The sequence below is a fragment of the Scylla paramamosain genome, chromosome 32 (genome assembly GCF_035594125.1).
Source record: "Scylla paramamosain isolate STU-SP2022 chromosome 32, ASM3559412v1, whole genome shotgun sequence".
In the NCBI taxonomy this organism is placed as follows: domain Eukaryota; kingdom Metazoa; phylum Arthropoda; class Malacostraca; order Decapoda; family Portunidae; genus Scylla; species Scylla paramamosain.
The window spans coordinates 17,252,381-17,269,880 of record NC_087182.1 but is presented as its reverse complement, the minus strand read 5'-3'; the positions used below and the strand labels follow the sequence as shown (position 1 = coordinate 17,269,880).

General features: G+C 38.0%; 1 protein-coding gene across 6 annotated transcripts in view; it reads right to left on the bottom strand.

Moving 5' to 3' along the window:
- The window catches only part of LOC135089301 (calcitonin gene-related peptide type 1 receptor-like), a 236,893-nt gene that overhangs the window by 57,173 nt on the left and 162,220 nt on the right, over positions 1-17,500 (bottom strand). For all 6 annotated transcript variants that reach the window (XR_010261445.1, XR_010261446.1, XM_063984803.1 and 3 more), the window contains exon 3: positions 7,279-7,389. Coding sequence is in view for 4 of the 6 variants with exons in the window: in XM_063984803.1 (XP_063840873.1) it covers positions 7,279-7,389 (111 nt within the window). In the remaining 2 variants the exon portion in view is untranslated. The remainder of the gene's footprint in view (positions 1-7,278; positions 7,390-17,500) is intronic.

Sequence of the window (17,500 nt, the reverse complement as noted above, 5' to 3'; positions counted from 1 at the left end):
AAAAAAAAAGAAAGAGAAAGAAAAAAAGCTAAATATTCAAGACAATAATAATAATAATAATAATAATAATAATAATAATAATAATAATAATAACAACAACAACAATAATAATAACAACAGCAAAAATAAGAAGAAAATAACAATATAAAAATAACAATAAAACCCATATAAACATGGCGTCATTTTATTAAAAGCAAGATTAAATAATAAAACACTAAACAAAAGAATTACTTAGGTTTCCCCTGTGACCTTGACCTGTGACCTTCCGTGACCCTTACACGTGGCGTTCAATTCCTAACGGTACGAGTGTTTTCATCAACGTGGCGGAATTTTGCTGTGGACGAGAATGATTCGCTACAAACCGTGGCGAAACGTAATGTGCTTCAGTGCGTCGGTGTTCCGGAGCCTCGCATTAATGAACCACTCGCGGGGTCATTGAGGCTTCGTATTGTTATTGTGGGTTTGTGAGTGTTCTTAATCTTCTCCCTGTTATTCCTTGTCTTCATGGTTTTCGATTTTTTTATTTTTTTTTATTTTTTTATTCTCGATCTCCAGGTGTATTTGGGTCTAAGCATCAACTTCCTCAACGGTATTAAATTTATCTGGTGCGGTATGGTGAGGCATCGTGTCTCCTTACCTTCATTTACCGGGTGGTGTACGTTTTCAGTGAGATTTCAGAAAGTATGAGAAGAGGAATCATGGGGGTACTTAGATATATTTATTTACTTATTCTATTTATTTACTTATTTATTTTTGTAGTGTATCTTGTTACATTCTGGTTTTGTACAAGTGTCTTAAGGGTAATTAAATATCATGGGGCAAATTTAGAGCAAGTTTTCAGTGTGGTTTCGAAAGGTAACATTAAGAGGAATTGTAGAATAGTTAGATTTATTTTCATTATATTTTAGAAAGTTTAGTTATATTCTGATTCTGTACAGCAATCTATTTAAGGGTAGTAAAATGTTGTGGGGTGAATTTATAGCAAGTTTTCATTATGATTTCCAATGACAGCACAAGAGGAATCATGAACTATTTATTTATCTGTTTATTTTATTTTATTTATTTATTTATTTTTCTAGTCTAGTCATAGTTTGATTTTGTACAATAATTTCTTCAAGGGTAATAAAATGTTATGTGGTAAATTTAGAACAAGTTTTCATTACATTTTGCAAAGACAACACAAAGGGAATCATGATCTAGTTATTTATTTATTCATTTATTTATCTATTTTTTTAGTCTTGTCATAGTTTGAATCTGTATAATAATTTCTTCAAGGGAAATAAATTGTTATGTGATAAATCTAGAACAAGTTTTCATTACATTTTGCAAAGACAACACAAAGGGAATCATGATCTATTTATTTATTTATTTATTTATTTATTTATCTTTTTTTTTAGTCTATTCGTAGTTTGATTCTGTACAATAATTTCTTCAAGGGTAATAAACTGTTATGTGATAAATCTAGAACAAGTTTTCATTACATTTTGCAAAGACAACACAAGGGGAAACACTGCATAGTTTTCTTCTTCTTCTTTCAGTGTCCCCACAACAATCTCTTCAGGGGCAATAAAATATTATGGCGTAAGTTTACAGAATAACTTGGAAAGAAAGACACTCGGGGTAATAAAAGATGTGATGGAGTTGTTGGAATCTTTCGAGTACATTTCCATTTTGGCTTGGTTAGGTCGTCAAGGGTTACTGAATTGAAGGCAAGTCTGGAGCAGGATTAGAGTAAAACTGAAAGACATCAACAGCAGGTGATGGAATGACAGAAGTTATGTAAATGCTTTTGCTACTTGCATTTTTATTTTAGCTTGGTAAGGTCGTCAAGTATTACTCAAATGAAGGAACGTCTGGTGTAGGATTAGACTAAAACTGAAAGACAATAATGGCAGATAAGGGAGTGGAGGGGTAGTGGAAATGTTTTAGTACCTCTGTATTTGTTTTGTCTTGGTAGAGTCGTCAAGTATTACTCAACTGAAGGATAGTCTGGTGCAGTATTGGAGCATAACTGAAAGACATTAATGGGAAGTAAATGAGTGATGGAGTAGTGAAAATGTTTATAGAATCTGCACTTTTATTTTGGCTTGGTAGGATCGTCAAGTGATACTCAATTGAAGGAACGAGTGTAGAGAATAAATAAAAAAAAAACACTCAAGGAACAGATGGAATGAAAGAATAGCGGGAACCTTTTGTTTTGTACTTCCTTTATATTCTTCACTGTCTCTTGTATTCCCGTTGTGTTCCTTTCTAGCATTCTTTTGTGTTTTTTATTGTGGTGGTTTTTGTTCTTCGTGTTCCTTCTGCATGTTGCTTTGTATTTCCTTTGTGTTCTTCTGTTTCCCTTGTTGTTACCGTTGTGTTCCTTTCAAGCATTCCTTTGTGTTCTCTGTGTGGTGGTGGTGGTGTTTGTTCTTCCTTTGTGCTTCTTTGTGTTCCTTCTTAGCGTCAAGTTGTATTCTTTTGTATTTCCTTTGAATTCTTGAGTGTCCTTTGTTGTTCCGTTGTGTTGCAGCTCCTCTGTGCTGCCTCTGCGTGGCGGCAATGATTGTGTTAAGCTTTTTCATCCTCCTGCGCATCTTTCACCCTGACGCATTGAGCTATATGTGCTGTGCCGCGCCCTTCCTCTCTCCTGACATGGCGGTGCTCGAGGGATGAACCGCTGACGTCACGGCCTCCGTCAGCAGCTGCCCACACGCCGCCGCCAGCATGGAAGTTTCAGGAATCGCTGCAGGCGGTGACAGGGGAGCGGCGGCCATGGTGGTGATGGCGGCAGCGGCGGCGTGGTAGTGATGGTGGTGGTGGTGGCTGTGACGCATTTGCAACTGGATCTTCTCGTGTTTGCTTGCCTTCCCTTCCTCGTGGTTCGTGTGTAGTTTGTTTTGTTTGACGTGAAGAATCTGCATGTAAAGTTGCCTGTTGTCTGGTTGATCAGGTCTCAGGTGTCCAGCTCATCTGATCGGCTGTGATGCGGGAGACGTGTTGGCTCTACTATGGGGCAGTGGGGCTTGTCTCATTAGGTCTCTGTTATTTGGCTCATCTGATCACGACCGATGAGGGAAAAAGGACTGGGTCTGCTATGGGCTAAACCAGTTATGTTGCGGGGCTCTGATGCGGAGAGAATCTTTTTATTTTTTTCTATGTAGGAGGGACACCGGTCAAGGGCAACAAAATTAGAAGCAAAAAAAAAAAAAAAATGCTCACTGAGGTGCCGGTCCCCAGACAGAATCAGAAACCATTGTCAAATATTGGAGGATAAGTGTCTTGATGCGTGGTTGACCTTCTTCCTGCGTGGCCAGTGACGTTCAAGTCTTTCCCCAGCAGAGGCAAAGTGGCTAAGATTGACTCTGATTTGTGGGGGTTCTATTTACCTCTCAAGCAATGATCACCGGGTATGCTGCGTAGTTACTGTGTCTAGTGAGTCTTAGGCCTTCCCCCATAGAGGCTAATATAGGGGTTTCATTTTTCTTAGGGTGTATTTATGTTTATGTGTGAGATCTCGAGTGAGTGTGTACCTGGGTGATTTTTAAAAGTCGAACTCGTTGCCTCGTTTAGATAATTTTGTTCAGATTTATGAGAAGTCTTTGCCTTTGTCACGTTCTAGAAGGGAATTTTAAGTTTTCATATTTGTAATGACGAATGTGGATGAGAATTCAGTGTCAATCTTGTCATCTCGATAGTTATAATAATTCCTTTTTTTTTTTTTTTGAAGACCGATATTTGTAACTTTTTTTATTTTCTTCTGTTTCTTTTTGTCTTTTTTTTTTTTTTTTCCTTTTTGTACCTTGTGCGTCAAAGCTCTGCGAAATTTGCTCGATTCAAAGGCTGCATCTTTTGGCAAACTTCCACTGTAGTTATGTAAGATTTGTTCGATTCGAGGCAGTGGGTGCGTCTTTTGTAAACTTTTATTGTCATCGTCACCAATAAAAGAGAGATTTATTCACAAACTTTTCGGTTCACGCGTGAGGCGCAGACGACTTGACTGGTGGAACATGAACACTGACATGACTGAAAACATAAAATAAGAGATATACCTTGAAATAAATAAAAAAAAAAAGGAGGGATGGAGAAAGAAAAGGAAAAGAGATAGAAAAGGGGAAAAATGAAAAAGATCGAAGTAAATTAATGAAACTCAATCAAGACGCAAAACAAATAGATTAACCTTGAAACAAAAACAAAATAGAGAGAAAAAAGAGAGAAAAACAAAGAAAAAGAAAGTGAAAAGAGAAAAAAAGTACAAAAGATTGCAGTAGATCAATGAAACTCACTGAAAAAAACGCAGACAGAAAGATTCATTTCAAGCAGAAGAAAAAGAAAAGAAAGAGAAGAAGAAAGATGGACAGAGAGAAAAAAGATTAAGTTAAAGTTTGAAGTAAACGAATAAAAGGAACTGTTTACAAGTCGGAAAAAAAACTTCTCAACTTCGTGACGGAGAAAAAAATCAGTCACTGCATAAATCAGAGAAAACTTTTACTGACAGACAAACTGCAGAAAGAGAGAAGAAAGAAAGAAAGAAACCAGGAAAGGAAGGAAGGAAGAAGGAATGAAAAAGGAACGAAGAAATAAGGGAGAAAAAAAGAGAAGACTGAAGAAGGAAGAGAAAGGAGGTAACAAGGAAAGAATCAAGTGAAGGAAGAAAGGAAAGAAGAGAAATAAGAAGGAAGAAGTGAAGGAGGGAAAAGAGAAGAAGGAAAAGAAAGCTGGAAAGAAGCAAAAAGGAAAGAAAGAAAGAAAGAACGTAAAAACGAGAACTGTGAGAGAAAATAATGAAAAAATTTTAACAAGAGACAAGAAAAAAATGATAAAAAGAATAAAAGATAGAAAGAAAGGAAAGAAAGAAAGGAAGGAAGGAGGGAAGAGATAAGATAAGATAACTCTAACCTTTGAGGAGAAGAAAAGATGGTAGCATTATGAGAGTGAAAGAAGGAGGGAGGGAGGGAGGGAAGGGAAGAGAGCAAGAGAGGGAAGAAATGAAGTGGGAGGGAAAATTGGGCGCAGGAAGGAAAGATGATGGGATAAATGAGGGAAAATGGAACCACAAGAGGAGAGAGAAAGAGAGTGGAAAAATTGAGAACGAGAAGCAAATCTGAGATATTACAGAGAGAGAGAGAGAGAGAGAGAGAGAGAGAGAGAGAGAGAGAGAGAGAGAGAGAGAGAGAGAGAGAGAGGGGGGGGACCTAAGCACTAACTCGATTAAAAAAGGAAAATAAAACATTAAAACTAAGAAAAATAGAAAAAAATGAAGGCTTGTCCAGAGAGAGAGAGAGAGAGAGAGAGAGAGAGAGAGAGAGAGAGAGAGAGAGAGAGAGAGAGAGAGAAACCAGATACCATGTCCCCTACACACACACACACACACACACACACACACACACACACACACACACACACACACAAACACAAACACACACACATAACAAGCTTTTTAACACCCCCACAAAACCATCCAATCTGCTCCACCCACTCCCTCATCCACTCCATCATCCACACTGAGCCAGCTCCCCCCTGCCCTTCCACTAAAGATAAAAGTGGAGCCTCTAAAAACGCCCATAAAGGAAGCAAAATGAGAGAGTAAACTGAATGCACACTTGGCTTTGATTACTTTGCTTCTCTCTATATCTATATATCTCTCTGTATTCGTGTCTGCCTTTCTGTCTCTCTCTTTATTTATTGATCTGGTTAGCAATCTGTTTGTGTGCTTATCTTTCTGTCTTTCTTTCTTCCTATCTGTCTGTGTGTCTATCTGTTTATCTATCTATCTGTCTGTTCATCTGTCTACCTATTCAATAAGTTCTTGCTTGCTTGTTTTTTTTATGTTTTTCTTTATTTGTTTATCTGTTTACGTGTATATTTATGTATTAATTTATTTATGTATTTACCTATCTATCTATCTCTCTATCTATCTGTTTATAAATACATCTCTGTTTATCTATCTCCCACAAACTACACTTTTCAGAGAGAGAGAGAGAGAGAGAGAGAGAGAGAGAGAGAGAGAGAGAGAGAGAGAGAGAGTGAACGTGTGTGTGAATATTATCGTAGCATCATCGTACGTTCCATATAATTATCGTACCTCAGTGCAATCTGTCAGTAATACCTTCTGATTAGCACTTGATTGCTTTCATTACGCCAGATGAGAGAGAGAGAGAGAGAGAGAGAGAGAGAGAGAGAGAGAGAGAGAGAGAGAGAGAGAGAGAGAGAGAGAGAGAGAGAGAGAGAGAGAGAGAGAGAGTAGTGGTTAAGGAGAAATTGATGGATAGGGGAAGGAGAATCAGTGAATAAAGGAGGTAATTAGAAAGATTAATGTACAGGAGGGGAAGAGAATAAACAGAGAGACATTGATTACATCTTGCTTTCTCTCTCTCTCTCTCTCTCTCTCTCTCTCTCTCTCTCTCTCTCTCTCTCTCTCTCTCTCTCTCTCTCTCTCTCTCTCAGGTAACACGTTTCCATATTCTTTCCTTTCCTTTCCTTTCATTTAATTTGTCCTTTCCTTTCTTCTCTCTTTTCCCTCTTCATGTGGTTCTATTTTACCTCCTTTATCTCTTCATCTTCTCTTCTTTCCTTCTGTTCATCTTTCCTTTCCTCATTTCTTCCATTTCTTCTTTACGTTCTTTCTTCCTTCCCCTCCTTTCCATCTCTTCCTTCTCTCCTTGTGTTTTTCTTTACTTCTTCCTTATCCTTCTTTCATTCCTTCCTCCTCCTTTTACTTTCTTTCTCCCTCGTTTCTCTTCCCTCCTTTCCATCTCTCTCTATCCTCTTTCATTACACATCTTTCATTTTCCTACATCTCTCCCTATTCCCTTCTTCTTATCCTTCCATCTCTCTCTCTCTTTTTCTTTCCTCGTTCAAATCATTCAGTCCCTCCACACACCCACACACACACACACATTCCTCCTTCCTTCTCCATTCTTTCCATCCTTCCTTCGTCACACTTAGCATGGCACTCCTTCCCTCAAAAATACCCTGCCTCCATCTCTTCCATCCTTCATTCTCACTCTGAAGGATAGACTGAAGGATACAGCGAGGGACAGACCAAAGGAAGCATTCAGCACTTAAGAAATGGAGCAAAGCCTTCACAAACTCATCCTTCCTTGCTCATCCTTCCTTATTCGTTCTCAGTGAAGAATACAATGAAGGAAACAGTGAAGGTTATAACGAAGGACATTTTTGCTCTTACTATCATACTCTTCATTAATATTTCCTCACTCTTTAAGCTCTTATCCTCCCACACTTCCACTCACTGAAGGATACACTGAAGGAGGCACAGAAGGATTCAATACTCACGGGAAGGGTTGAAGCCTGGGATGAAATCAGGGCAGGGCGCGTGGACCCTGGAGTTGGCCGGGGTGTCGTTCCAGCACGCCCATCCATCGAAGGTCCTTGGGCAGTAGGGACCTGGGGAATGGAGGGACGTTAGTAAATAAAGGTTGGTGAAGGAAGCCATCAGTCCTTGTATATAATATGCTTCGCCATTTCTGTTATCATCTCCATCCATAAATTTGCCTAATCTTTGAAAAAATACAGGTACGTAAAAAAATAAGGAAACAATGGAAATACATATAAAGGGGACACATGTGGTGGTCTCTGTACAAACTTAACTATATGCTATTTGCTCCAGAAAGACAAACTAATATGTATCTTGAAATTTGCGCACTGTAAATACCAATCATGTACTAATACCAATGAAAAAAATGGTTTAAAATGTTTATCTATGGTTCCAAATGTTCCAAATGTTCCAAATGTTTATCTATTTCCACGTATCACCCCAATCTAATCCTTCAAAGCTCTGTGCTGGGAACATAAGAGCACAATAACATAAGGGAAGCTGCAGGAAGACATGAGGCCTGCACGTGGCAGTCCCTGTATGCTTACCTATTTCACTTATCATCCCCATCCACCCAATCTTTCAAAGCTCCCTATTGACTCAGCACTAACAACCTAATTAATCAGTGTTCTATTCACCTACCACTCTGGAAAGCTGGTCAACCCTTTCACACCATAAAGAATTTCACTTGTATACGCCAATATATAACAATGTGACAAATAAATGATCTTATCTTATCTTATTTGTTTTCCCCAGTAATCACCGACAGGTTAAGAGAGCCAACATCAAAACACCTCAAGAACAAACAAAACTCAGCTGCATCTCTCTTGTCAACGTTTCCCGAGGTAGCAGCAATAAAAGGAGACACAAACCAACCAAAACAAAAACAAAACAAGGCGAAATCCGATAACGAGAACCATTACGTAAGGAATAGCATGAAAGACAAGGATAATAAAGCAGAAGACACGCCATCATTGGAGAATAGGAGAAAATATTAGAGATGATAAAGGAGAAAGATCACAGAGGAGAATTTAGTGGAAGAGGAGAGAAGCGAAGGGCGGGAAGGGAAGAGGGTGATAAAACAGTGCAATGAAAGGTTTCTAGACAGTACGGATGTGAAGGGGGGAAAGGAAGTGTTGATAAAGCAGAAAACAAACCGTTCTTTGGAAGCACGACTGACTCTTGCAGGAGGAAGAGAAAGAGGTGCGGTACAGCGTGAAATAGGAGTGATGTTGAGTGACGCTGAAATATTACGTTGTAGGGAGTTTTTGAATGGTGTGGGTGAAGAGTGGTGTTAACGTAGAGAGGCGTGAATGGTGTTGAGTGTGTGTTGGGAAGGAGTGAGTTATGTCGAATGGATGCTGGAAAAGGAGTGAATGGTGTTGAAATAAAGTAAGGGGGAGTGATGTTGAATTAATGTAACAGTGAATGAGTGTTTGAGAAGAATGTTTGAAGAGAGAGCGAATGATGATGAATGACTGTTGTAAAAGTGAATGGATGTACAAAATAGTGAATAATGTTGAAGGAATGTGTAAAGAAATAGTGAATTATGTTGAATAAGGAAAAAGAAAATAACACCGAATAATCAAAGATACTGATAATTTTTTTTGTTCAAAGTCTGCATGAAACTTAAAGAAAATGGAATGATGGAGAATCTGTTACAGTGAATAGTATTAAAACGTGTCATACTGAAGGATACCAATTAAAAAAAAATGAAAAAAATCATTATACCAGCTAAACTCAAATGAGGAAAACAAGTCAAATAAAAGAGAAAATCAGAAAATGCGGGTGTGAGGTGAACGACCAGAGAGAGAGAGAGAGAGAGAGAGAGAGAGAGAGAGAGAGAGAGAGAGAGAGAGAGAGAGAGAGAGAGACGTGACCCGAACAGATAATACGATTTAGAAAGAAGAAAAGATCATGTGCAAGAGAGAGAGAGAGAGAGAGAGAGAGAGAGAGAGAGAGAGAGAGAGAGAGAGAGAGAGAGAGAGAGAGAGAGAGAGAGAGAGAGAGAGAGAGAGAGAGAGAGAGAGAGTCTTCCTGTGACAACTACATTAACGTGCACGCAAAAAAGAGCCCTCCTCCTCCTCCTCCTCCTCCACCTCCTCCTCCTCCTCTTCCTCCTCCTCCTCCTCCTCCTCCTCCTCCTCCTCCTCCTCCACGTATCTCCACTTCATCTCCTCCATCACCTACCTTTTCTTCCTCCTGCCTCCACCCCACCTTCCTCCCTCTCTCCGCCTCTCTTCTTCATCTTTATCATCTACCTTTCCTTCTTCCTTTACCTTTCACATTTTCTTCCTTCTTTCTCTCTCTTTTCTTCTTTATTCCATCTCTTTTTCCTCTGCTTTCTTACATATTATTTGTTTATTATTTTTACTTTCTCCTACTCTTCCTTCTCCTCGCCTTTCGCTTCTTCATCTTCTTCTTCTTTTCCTCCTCCTCCTCCTCCTCCTCCTCCTCCTCCTCCTCCTCCTCAGCCTTGCAAGGACCAAAAGGTCTGTTGCTTTTTGGCTTTCTTTTGTATTCCTCCTCCTCCTCCTCCTCCTCCTCCTCCTCCTCCTCCTCCTCCTCCTCCTCCTCCTCCTCCTCCTCCTCCTCCTCCTCTTCCTCCTCTCTCTCTCTCTCTCTCTCTCTCTCTCTCTCTCTCTCTCTCTCTCTCTCTCTCTCTCTCTCTCTCTCTCTCTCTCTCTCCCTTCTTCCTTTTTTATCTACCTGGGTCCCAAGCTCTCTTCCTCCTCCTCTTCCTCTTCTTCCTCCTCCTCCTCTTCTCTCCTTATATATTATTCTCCTTATCTTTCCCTTCCTCTAAGGTCTCCAACACACTACATCCTCCTCCTCCTTCTCTTCCTCCTCTATTCCTATCTCACTTCCCCTACAATCTCTCTCTCCCTCTCTCTCTCTCTCTCTCTCTCTCAGGAAGGAGGGAACACAATAGGGAACAATTCGGAACAGTGAACACAGAAGGCTCACTGTTTCGGATTGTTTCAGATAACTGCCAAATCTGAACCGTATTTTACCGCCTACCACACACACTCACACACACACACACACACAGAGAGAGAGAGAGAGAGAGAGAGAGAGAGAGAGAGAGAGAGATGCTTGGTTATTGTCTTTTTATCTTCATTTTAGGATCAGAACGATTTGTTTATTTAATTATTGTTGTTTTTATTGTTGTTATTTGTGATTCAGGCTGTAGAGCTTTGTATTTACTTATTCCTATATTTTCCTTATTTATTTTTTTAACGTTTTCTTGATTTCTTTTTAACTTTTATGTTTATTTTCATGGTGGTTGTGACTGTATGTGTGTTTTTTTTCATTCTTTATTTATTTATTTATCATTATTATTATTATTTTGTGATTCAGGTTGTGGAGTTTTGTATTAATTTCATTTCTACACTTTTCTTTATTTACTTCTAACGTTTTTCTTGATTTTTTATTTTTTTTTGTGCTTTTACATTTATTTCAGCAGTAGCAGTGGATATCAATTCCTTTATTCATCGTTTTCTCTTTTCTTATCTGCCCAGACTGATTGAAATAAAAAAAAAATGCAGCTCTTTTGGCAGTCGAAACTTTCATTCACTCACTCGCTCACTCACTCACTCATTCACTCGCTCGTTCATTCATTCAGTGTTCTTTTTTAAACTATTTCATCTTTTCATCCATTTCACTTTTAATTTCGTATTGAAAGAGAGACGATTAAAAAGTGATCGTTATTTTGTTTTCGTCTCAATCAATCAATCTATATGTCTTTCTATCTATCTATCTATCTATCTATCTATCTATCTATCTATCTATTGACAGTAATCTCTCCCTCTCTCTTGGGTTGTATTTTATTGATATGTGAAATGGTGTATCAGAGAGAGAGAGAGAGAGAGAGAGAGAGAGAGAGGAGAGGAGAGAGAGGAGAGAGAGAGAGAGAGAGAGAGATAGTTGACGTAGTTTATCTCAAGTAATTAGAGAAAGCGAGAGTTATCCCGATCCATTACCTTCTCTCTCTCTCTCTCTCTCTCTCTCTCTCCTCTCTCTCCCTCTCTCTCTCTCTCTCTCTCTCTCTCTCAAGTTGATATTTTCCACTTTCTTTAATGTTTTTTCTTCTATTTTTCTTTAATCTGTCGTAGCTTCCATTTTCCTTTTACTTCGTGTTTTCCCCGTTTTCTGCAATATAATGTTTTCCCTATTTTTCTTTAATCTTTTTTCGCATTTTCTTAACTTACTGTTTTTTTTCCTTAAAGTTTTCGAACCATTCTCTTTAATTTTCTTTAGTTAGTCAATCAAGTACATTTATTCTCTCTTTTCCTATTCCTTTTTCGTAGTATATTCTTTTCTTTCTCTCTCTCTCTCTCTCTTTTTTCCTCTTCCTACGTCAAAGTACATTTTTTTTTCTCTTGTTCTCATCCTCTCTCCACTTTCCTTCTTGTTATAGCTATTCCTTCCCTCAGTCCTATCCTTCCCTTCCTTTACTCCTTTCTTAACTGTTATCCTTTTCTCTTCCTCCCTTCCTTCCTTTCATTCATTCCTTCTCTCGGTTCCAACCATTACCGTCATTTTGTTTTCGTCTTCTTTTATTACTTTCATACTCGCTTTCCTCTGTGTGACTATCTCTGTTTGTCTATCTATCTATCTATCTATCTATCTATCTACCTATCTGCTTTCTCTATCCATCTATCTCCCAGTTTTCCTACGTGACAGTCTATCTATCTATCTATCTATCTATCTATCTACCTATCTGCTTTCTCTATCCATCTATTCTCCCAGTTTTCCTACGTGACATAGGAGTCTGAAGTCGTAAAAAAAGCGAGAGAGAAGAGAGAGAGAGAAAAAAAAAATGCAAGAAAGGAAAGCTGGCACCGCATTCACACGCCTCCAATTTGACATTAAAACCGAAACTCGTGCATTTGACGGAGTATAAGTGTTGGAGGAGTTATCGAGGCGGAAACACACAAGCGAGGATAGAACACCAGGACGGCTTTTGTCTGTCTCTTTGCCTCTGTGTTTTCGTCTCCCTCTGTGTCTCCTCCTGCGTGTGACGATTCAGCGGATCCTTGTGTATTTTGCAAGTCTGTGTGATTCGTCTTGTATTGAGCCGACACACAACAGTAGCCAGGTTTCAGTTTATCCTTCTTGTGTGTGTGTATGTGTGTGTGTGTGTGTGTGTGTGTGTGTGTGTGTGTGTGTGTGTGTGTGTGTGTCCCTCCGTCATATATAAAGAGATTAGATAGATTGATAGAGAGAGAGAGAGAGAGAGAAGAGAGAGAGAGAGAGAGAGAGAGAGAGAGAAGAGAGAGAGGAGAGAGAGAGAGAGAGAGAGAGAGAGAGAGAGATACACAAACATAGACAAACAGATAAAATAAAAAGAGAAAGAGATAAAGTACAGAGAAAACACACACACAAACACACACACACACACACACACACACACACACACACACACACACACACACACACACACACACACACACACACACACACACAATCAAACTCATAGCTAAACCTTGCCTGGAATAAACATCTGTGTCCGCTTTGGTAAACTCGCCCTCAGCCCGGGGAGGCGGAGGGTCGTGTTCTGTTTGCGCCTTGTTCCATTGTTTACGTGGCGTGGCTGGGACAGGAGGCGTTCAGGCGCAAGTATCGGCTTTGATTCCTGCTTCCCCGCATGCTAAATCACCGCCCTCCAATCCGCCAACTACCTTACCGCATATTGAGACGAGAAAACTTCACAAATTCCTTCTTTTTCTTAGTTTTTAAGGTGATTTTTCTGTTTCTCGTTACTTTTCTGCCTGTTTGATTCCTGCTTCCCGGTGCACTAAGTCACCGCCACACATCGCCAATCGCCCTCGCTTCGTGTTCAGATCAGATGCTTCACAAATTCCCTTCTCTTCTTGAGTTTTTAAGGAGATTTATTTTCTATTTTTGTTACTTTAGAAGAAAGATTGTTTTCTGCCTGTTTGATTCCTGCTTCCCGGTACACTAAGTCACCGCCAACTGCCTTGCTACGTATTCACATCAGATACTTCACAAATTTCCTTCTTTTTTTTGAGTTTTAAGGTGATTTTTTTTTCTATTTTTGTTACTTTAAGAGGTATTATTTTCTGCCTGTTTCATTCCTGCCTCCTGGTACACGAAGTCACCGCCACACACCACCAATTGCCTCGCTGCGTATTCAGATCAGATACTTCACAAATTCTCCCTTTTTCTTGAGTTTGAAGGTGATCTTTTCTATCTTTGGTACTTTAAGAGACATTTGTTATTTGTCATGGCCTCGCTACGTATTGAGATGAGATACTTCACAAATTTCCCTTTTTTCAATTTTTTTTAAGGTGATTTATTTATTTATTTTTTTATGTATATTGTAAGAGGTTACTATTTTAGCTTTTTTTTTTGGTTCATGGTGTTGATTTGTTACCTTGTTATATTTACCAATTGGTCTTGCTGCGTACTGAGACGAGGACACTTCACAAATCCCTCCTTTCTTTTTTTTTTTTTCTTTTTTTTTCAAGATGATTTTTCTTCTTTTTGATATTCTAAGGTGTCACTTTTTATCGTCTTTTTTTTTTGTGTTTTTTTGCTCTTTTACATATTGCAGACTAGGTACTTTACAGTTTCTTTTCTCTCTTTCTCTCTTTCTTCATCTGGAGTTTTAAAGTGAATAAATATTCCTTTGCAGTTATCTTTTCCAAGTTTTTTTTTTTATATTTTATTTCAAAGGATTTTTTTTTTTCATGAATTTCTGAGTTTTACAGCAATGACACTTCTAATTTAGGTTGTTTTTTTATCATGTTTTTTTTCTTCTACATGTTTTCCTGGTAGTTCCTTCAGTTGTTTTTCTGTTCATCTCATCATTTGAAGGGGAATCAATATTTTGCAGTCTTACCTTTATGGAATGCATTTGTCAATATTTCTCTTTGGCATTATCGTCGCCAATTTCTGAGTTTTACGGTAAATGATTCTATAAATTCAGTATTTTAAGAGAAGCGTGTATATTTTTAGCAGTTTTATTTCCATTTGAGGTATATTTCTTACCATTCATTCTTTAGTTTCGTAAATATTTTTCTCTTTCAGTCATGTTTATGCTCACTTGTGATTTTAAGAGCAGTAATTTTTTTTTTTTCTTTGCTTCATTTTATTCTTTTTTCTTGGAGTCTGTTTATCGCAATTGGTTTGTTATGTTTGGTGTGCGTCGAGCTTCATCTTGCTCCTTTCAATATATTTTCCTTTTCGGTATTTCAAGGATAATAAACATTTCTTTTTTTCAGTGTCTTCTTAATTTTTTCATACGATTCGTGTTGATATTTGTTCTGTTCTGTTTTTTTTTATTTATTTACTTATTTATTTATTTTTTACATTTGAAGTCTTTTTTTTGATGTTGTTTGATGTTTCTTTAATCTTTATTTTTCTATTATTTGTATTTGTATTGGAGCGTCAGCAAACGAGAGCCTGTGATTGAAAAGCAGGAATACAAGGCTGTTTTTTGTTGTATTGCATTGTTTTTATTTCTTTCATAATTCATTTGCTACAGTTATACACGATGAAAGTGATTTTTTCCCTTTTTTTTCCTTTTCTCTGTTTCCCCCTGTGTTATTTTTATTTCTATTATTTTTTGCTGGTATTATTTGCCTTTGCCATCTTTTTAATTGTTTTTTCTTTTCTTTTCACTTTCTCATTTTTATCTTCTTTTCTTTTTTCCTTTTATTTTTTTCTATTGTCTTCTTTTTCTTTGTTTTCCTTACACTTTATATTTTTTTTCTTTTCCTTTTTCTTTTTTATTTTCTTTATCTTCTTTTATTTGTTTTCCTTACACTCATTTTTTTTCCCTTTTCTTTTCTCTTTTTTCCTTTATGTATGTTTTCCTTTCCCTCTCTAGTATCCTTTGCTCTCTTTATTTTTTTCTTTCCCTTTCCTAAACTCTTTTCATTCTCTTTCCCTTTCCGTTTTCTTTTATTATTCGTCCTCATTTCCTTTCTTCTCCACAATTACTTGCAATCAACACTTGTCAATACAGAAAAGGAAGAAAAGGAAGAAAGAAACAAAGAAAATTAATCAATATTCTTTTCCAGTGTGTCAGTCAGCGAGTCAGACAGTCAGATAGTCATTCAGTCACTCAGTCAATCTGTCAGCTTCTTTCCTTTCTTCTTTCACTCACGTATTCAGTCAGACACTCATTCATTCAGTCAAATCATTGAAACAATCACTGACTTTTATTATTCACCAGTCAATCAATCACTCAGTCAGTCTATTTGTCAGTTCAAACACTCATTCACTCAGTTATTCATCCAGTCAGTGAATCGGCTAGTCAGTCAGTCAATAATTATGTCAGTCAATTAAATCAGTAAAGTAGTAATTGTTTTTTTTATGTATTCGGTCAATCAGTCAGTCAATCAGTCAGTTTTTCTTACATTCATTCAATCAGTCAGTCAGTCAGTCAGTCAGTTAGTAATCCATTTATTTATTCATTCAGTTAAATCAGTAAGTCGCTCAAGTCCTTTATGTATTCAGTCAGTCAGTCAATCAGTTAGTCAGTCAGTCAGTTAGTCTGTATGTATCAGTTCATTTTTATAATCATATATAAATTTTACATACGTAGATTCATTAAACTTCTACTACTACTACTACTACTACTACTACTACTACTACTACTACTACTACTACTACTACTACTACTACTACTACTACTACTACTACTACCACTACTACTACTACTACTGCTACTACCACTACTACTACTACTACTATTACTAATACTACTCCTCATCTCTCCTCTCATTCCCAATCTTCCTCCTTTCCTCCCCATCTCCCTCCTTTCCTCCCCATCTTCCTCCCTCTCTCTCTCTCTCTCTCTCTCTCTCTCTCTCTCTCTCTCTCTCTCTCTCTCTCTCTCTCTCTCTCTCTCTCTCTCTCTCTCTCTCTCTCTCTCCCCCTTCCCTCCTTCTCTCCCTCTCTCCTCGTCTCACCTGAAGTATCCAACAGCAGGTAAGAGAATTGTTAACAGGTGACGGGTGAATTGTATAAGAAAACTCTCTCTCTCTCTCTCTCTCTCTCTCTCTCTCTCTCTCTCTCTCTCTCTCTCTCTCTCTCTCTCTCTCTCTCTCTCTCTCTCTCTCTCTCTCTCTCTCTCTCTCTGGTTTCGCTTTTTTTTTGACGTTTTATTTTGTCTTTTATTTATTCATTTTCTTGACTTCTATAATAATTATTGTCTTTACTTTTCTGTCTTAATATTTCCCAAGTTTCTTTCCTTCCTTATTTTATTATTTTTTTCTTTTTTCTTTTTATTTATTTACCTTTCTGCTTTCTTCTTTCCTTCCTTCCTTCCTTCCTTCCTTCCTTCCTTCACGAACATTACCATCCTTTCCTTCCTTTCCTACATTTTCCTTAATTCCTCCATTCCTTTAGCATCATTTCGATATCAGACTCCTATTCACATAATTCTATTTCCTCTCTTTCTTTCGTCCACCTTTCTTTCTCATCCTTTCAATCCTCCTTCGGTCCTTCCCCCCCTCTCTCTCCCTGCTCGTGTCCTTCCCTGTCCTCCGCTCTCCCTCCCACCGTCCCTTCCTTCTCTACTTCACTCTCGATATCTAAATTAACTTGGCTGAGGGAGTTCTCTGGTAGACTTTAAGTAATGGACGGAAGAAAAGAGGTATAGAAATGAGAGAGAGAGAGAGAGAGAGAGAGAGAGAGAGAGAGAGAGAGAGAGAGAGAGGGAGAGAGAGAGAGAGAGAGAGAGAGAGGAAGAGGGAGAGGGAGAATGCTGTAAAATCATTGCCAGTGAGAAAATTGTGAAGTAAAAATGTATTTGAAATATTATATATGAAGTGAAAGCTTTTTTTGTTGATGCATAAAAGCGTGTGAAATGTGAGCGGTGAGATGAAGAGAAGGGAATACGAGTGAAAATAGACGTTGACATTGCGCCTGGAAATTGTTGTATAAATGAAGACCAAAATTAACACCACCACCACCATTACCACCACCACCATTACCACCACCACCACCACCAATTACCACCACCACCACCACCACCACCCACCACCAACAACAACAACAACAACAACAACAGACACTACTACTACTATTACTACTATTACTACTACTACTAATGATAATAACCAATAATAATAACGGAAGGACAATGACGCACGAGCATAGAACATTATTAAATAAACAATAGAGAGAGAAATTATTATTATTATT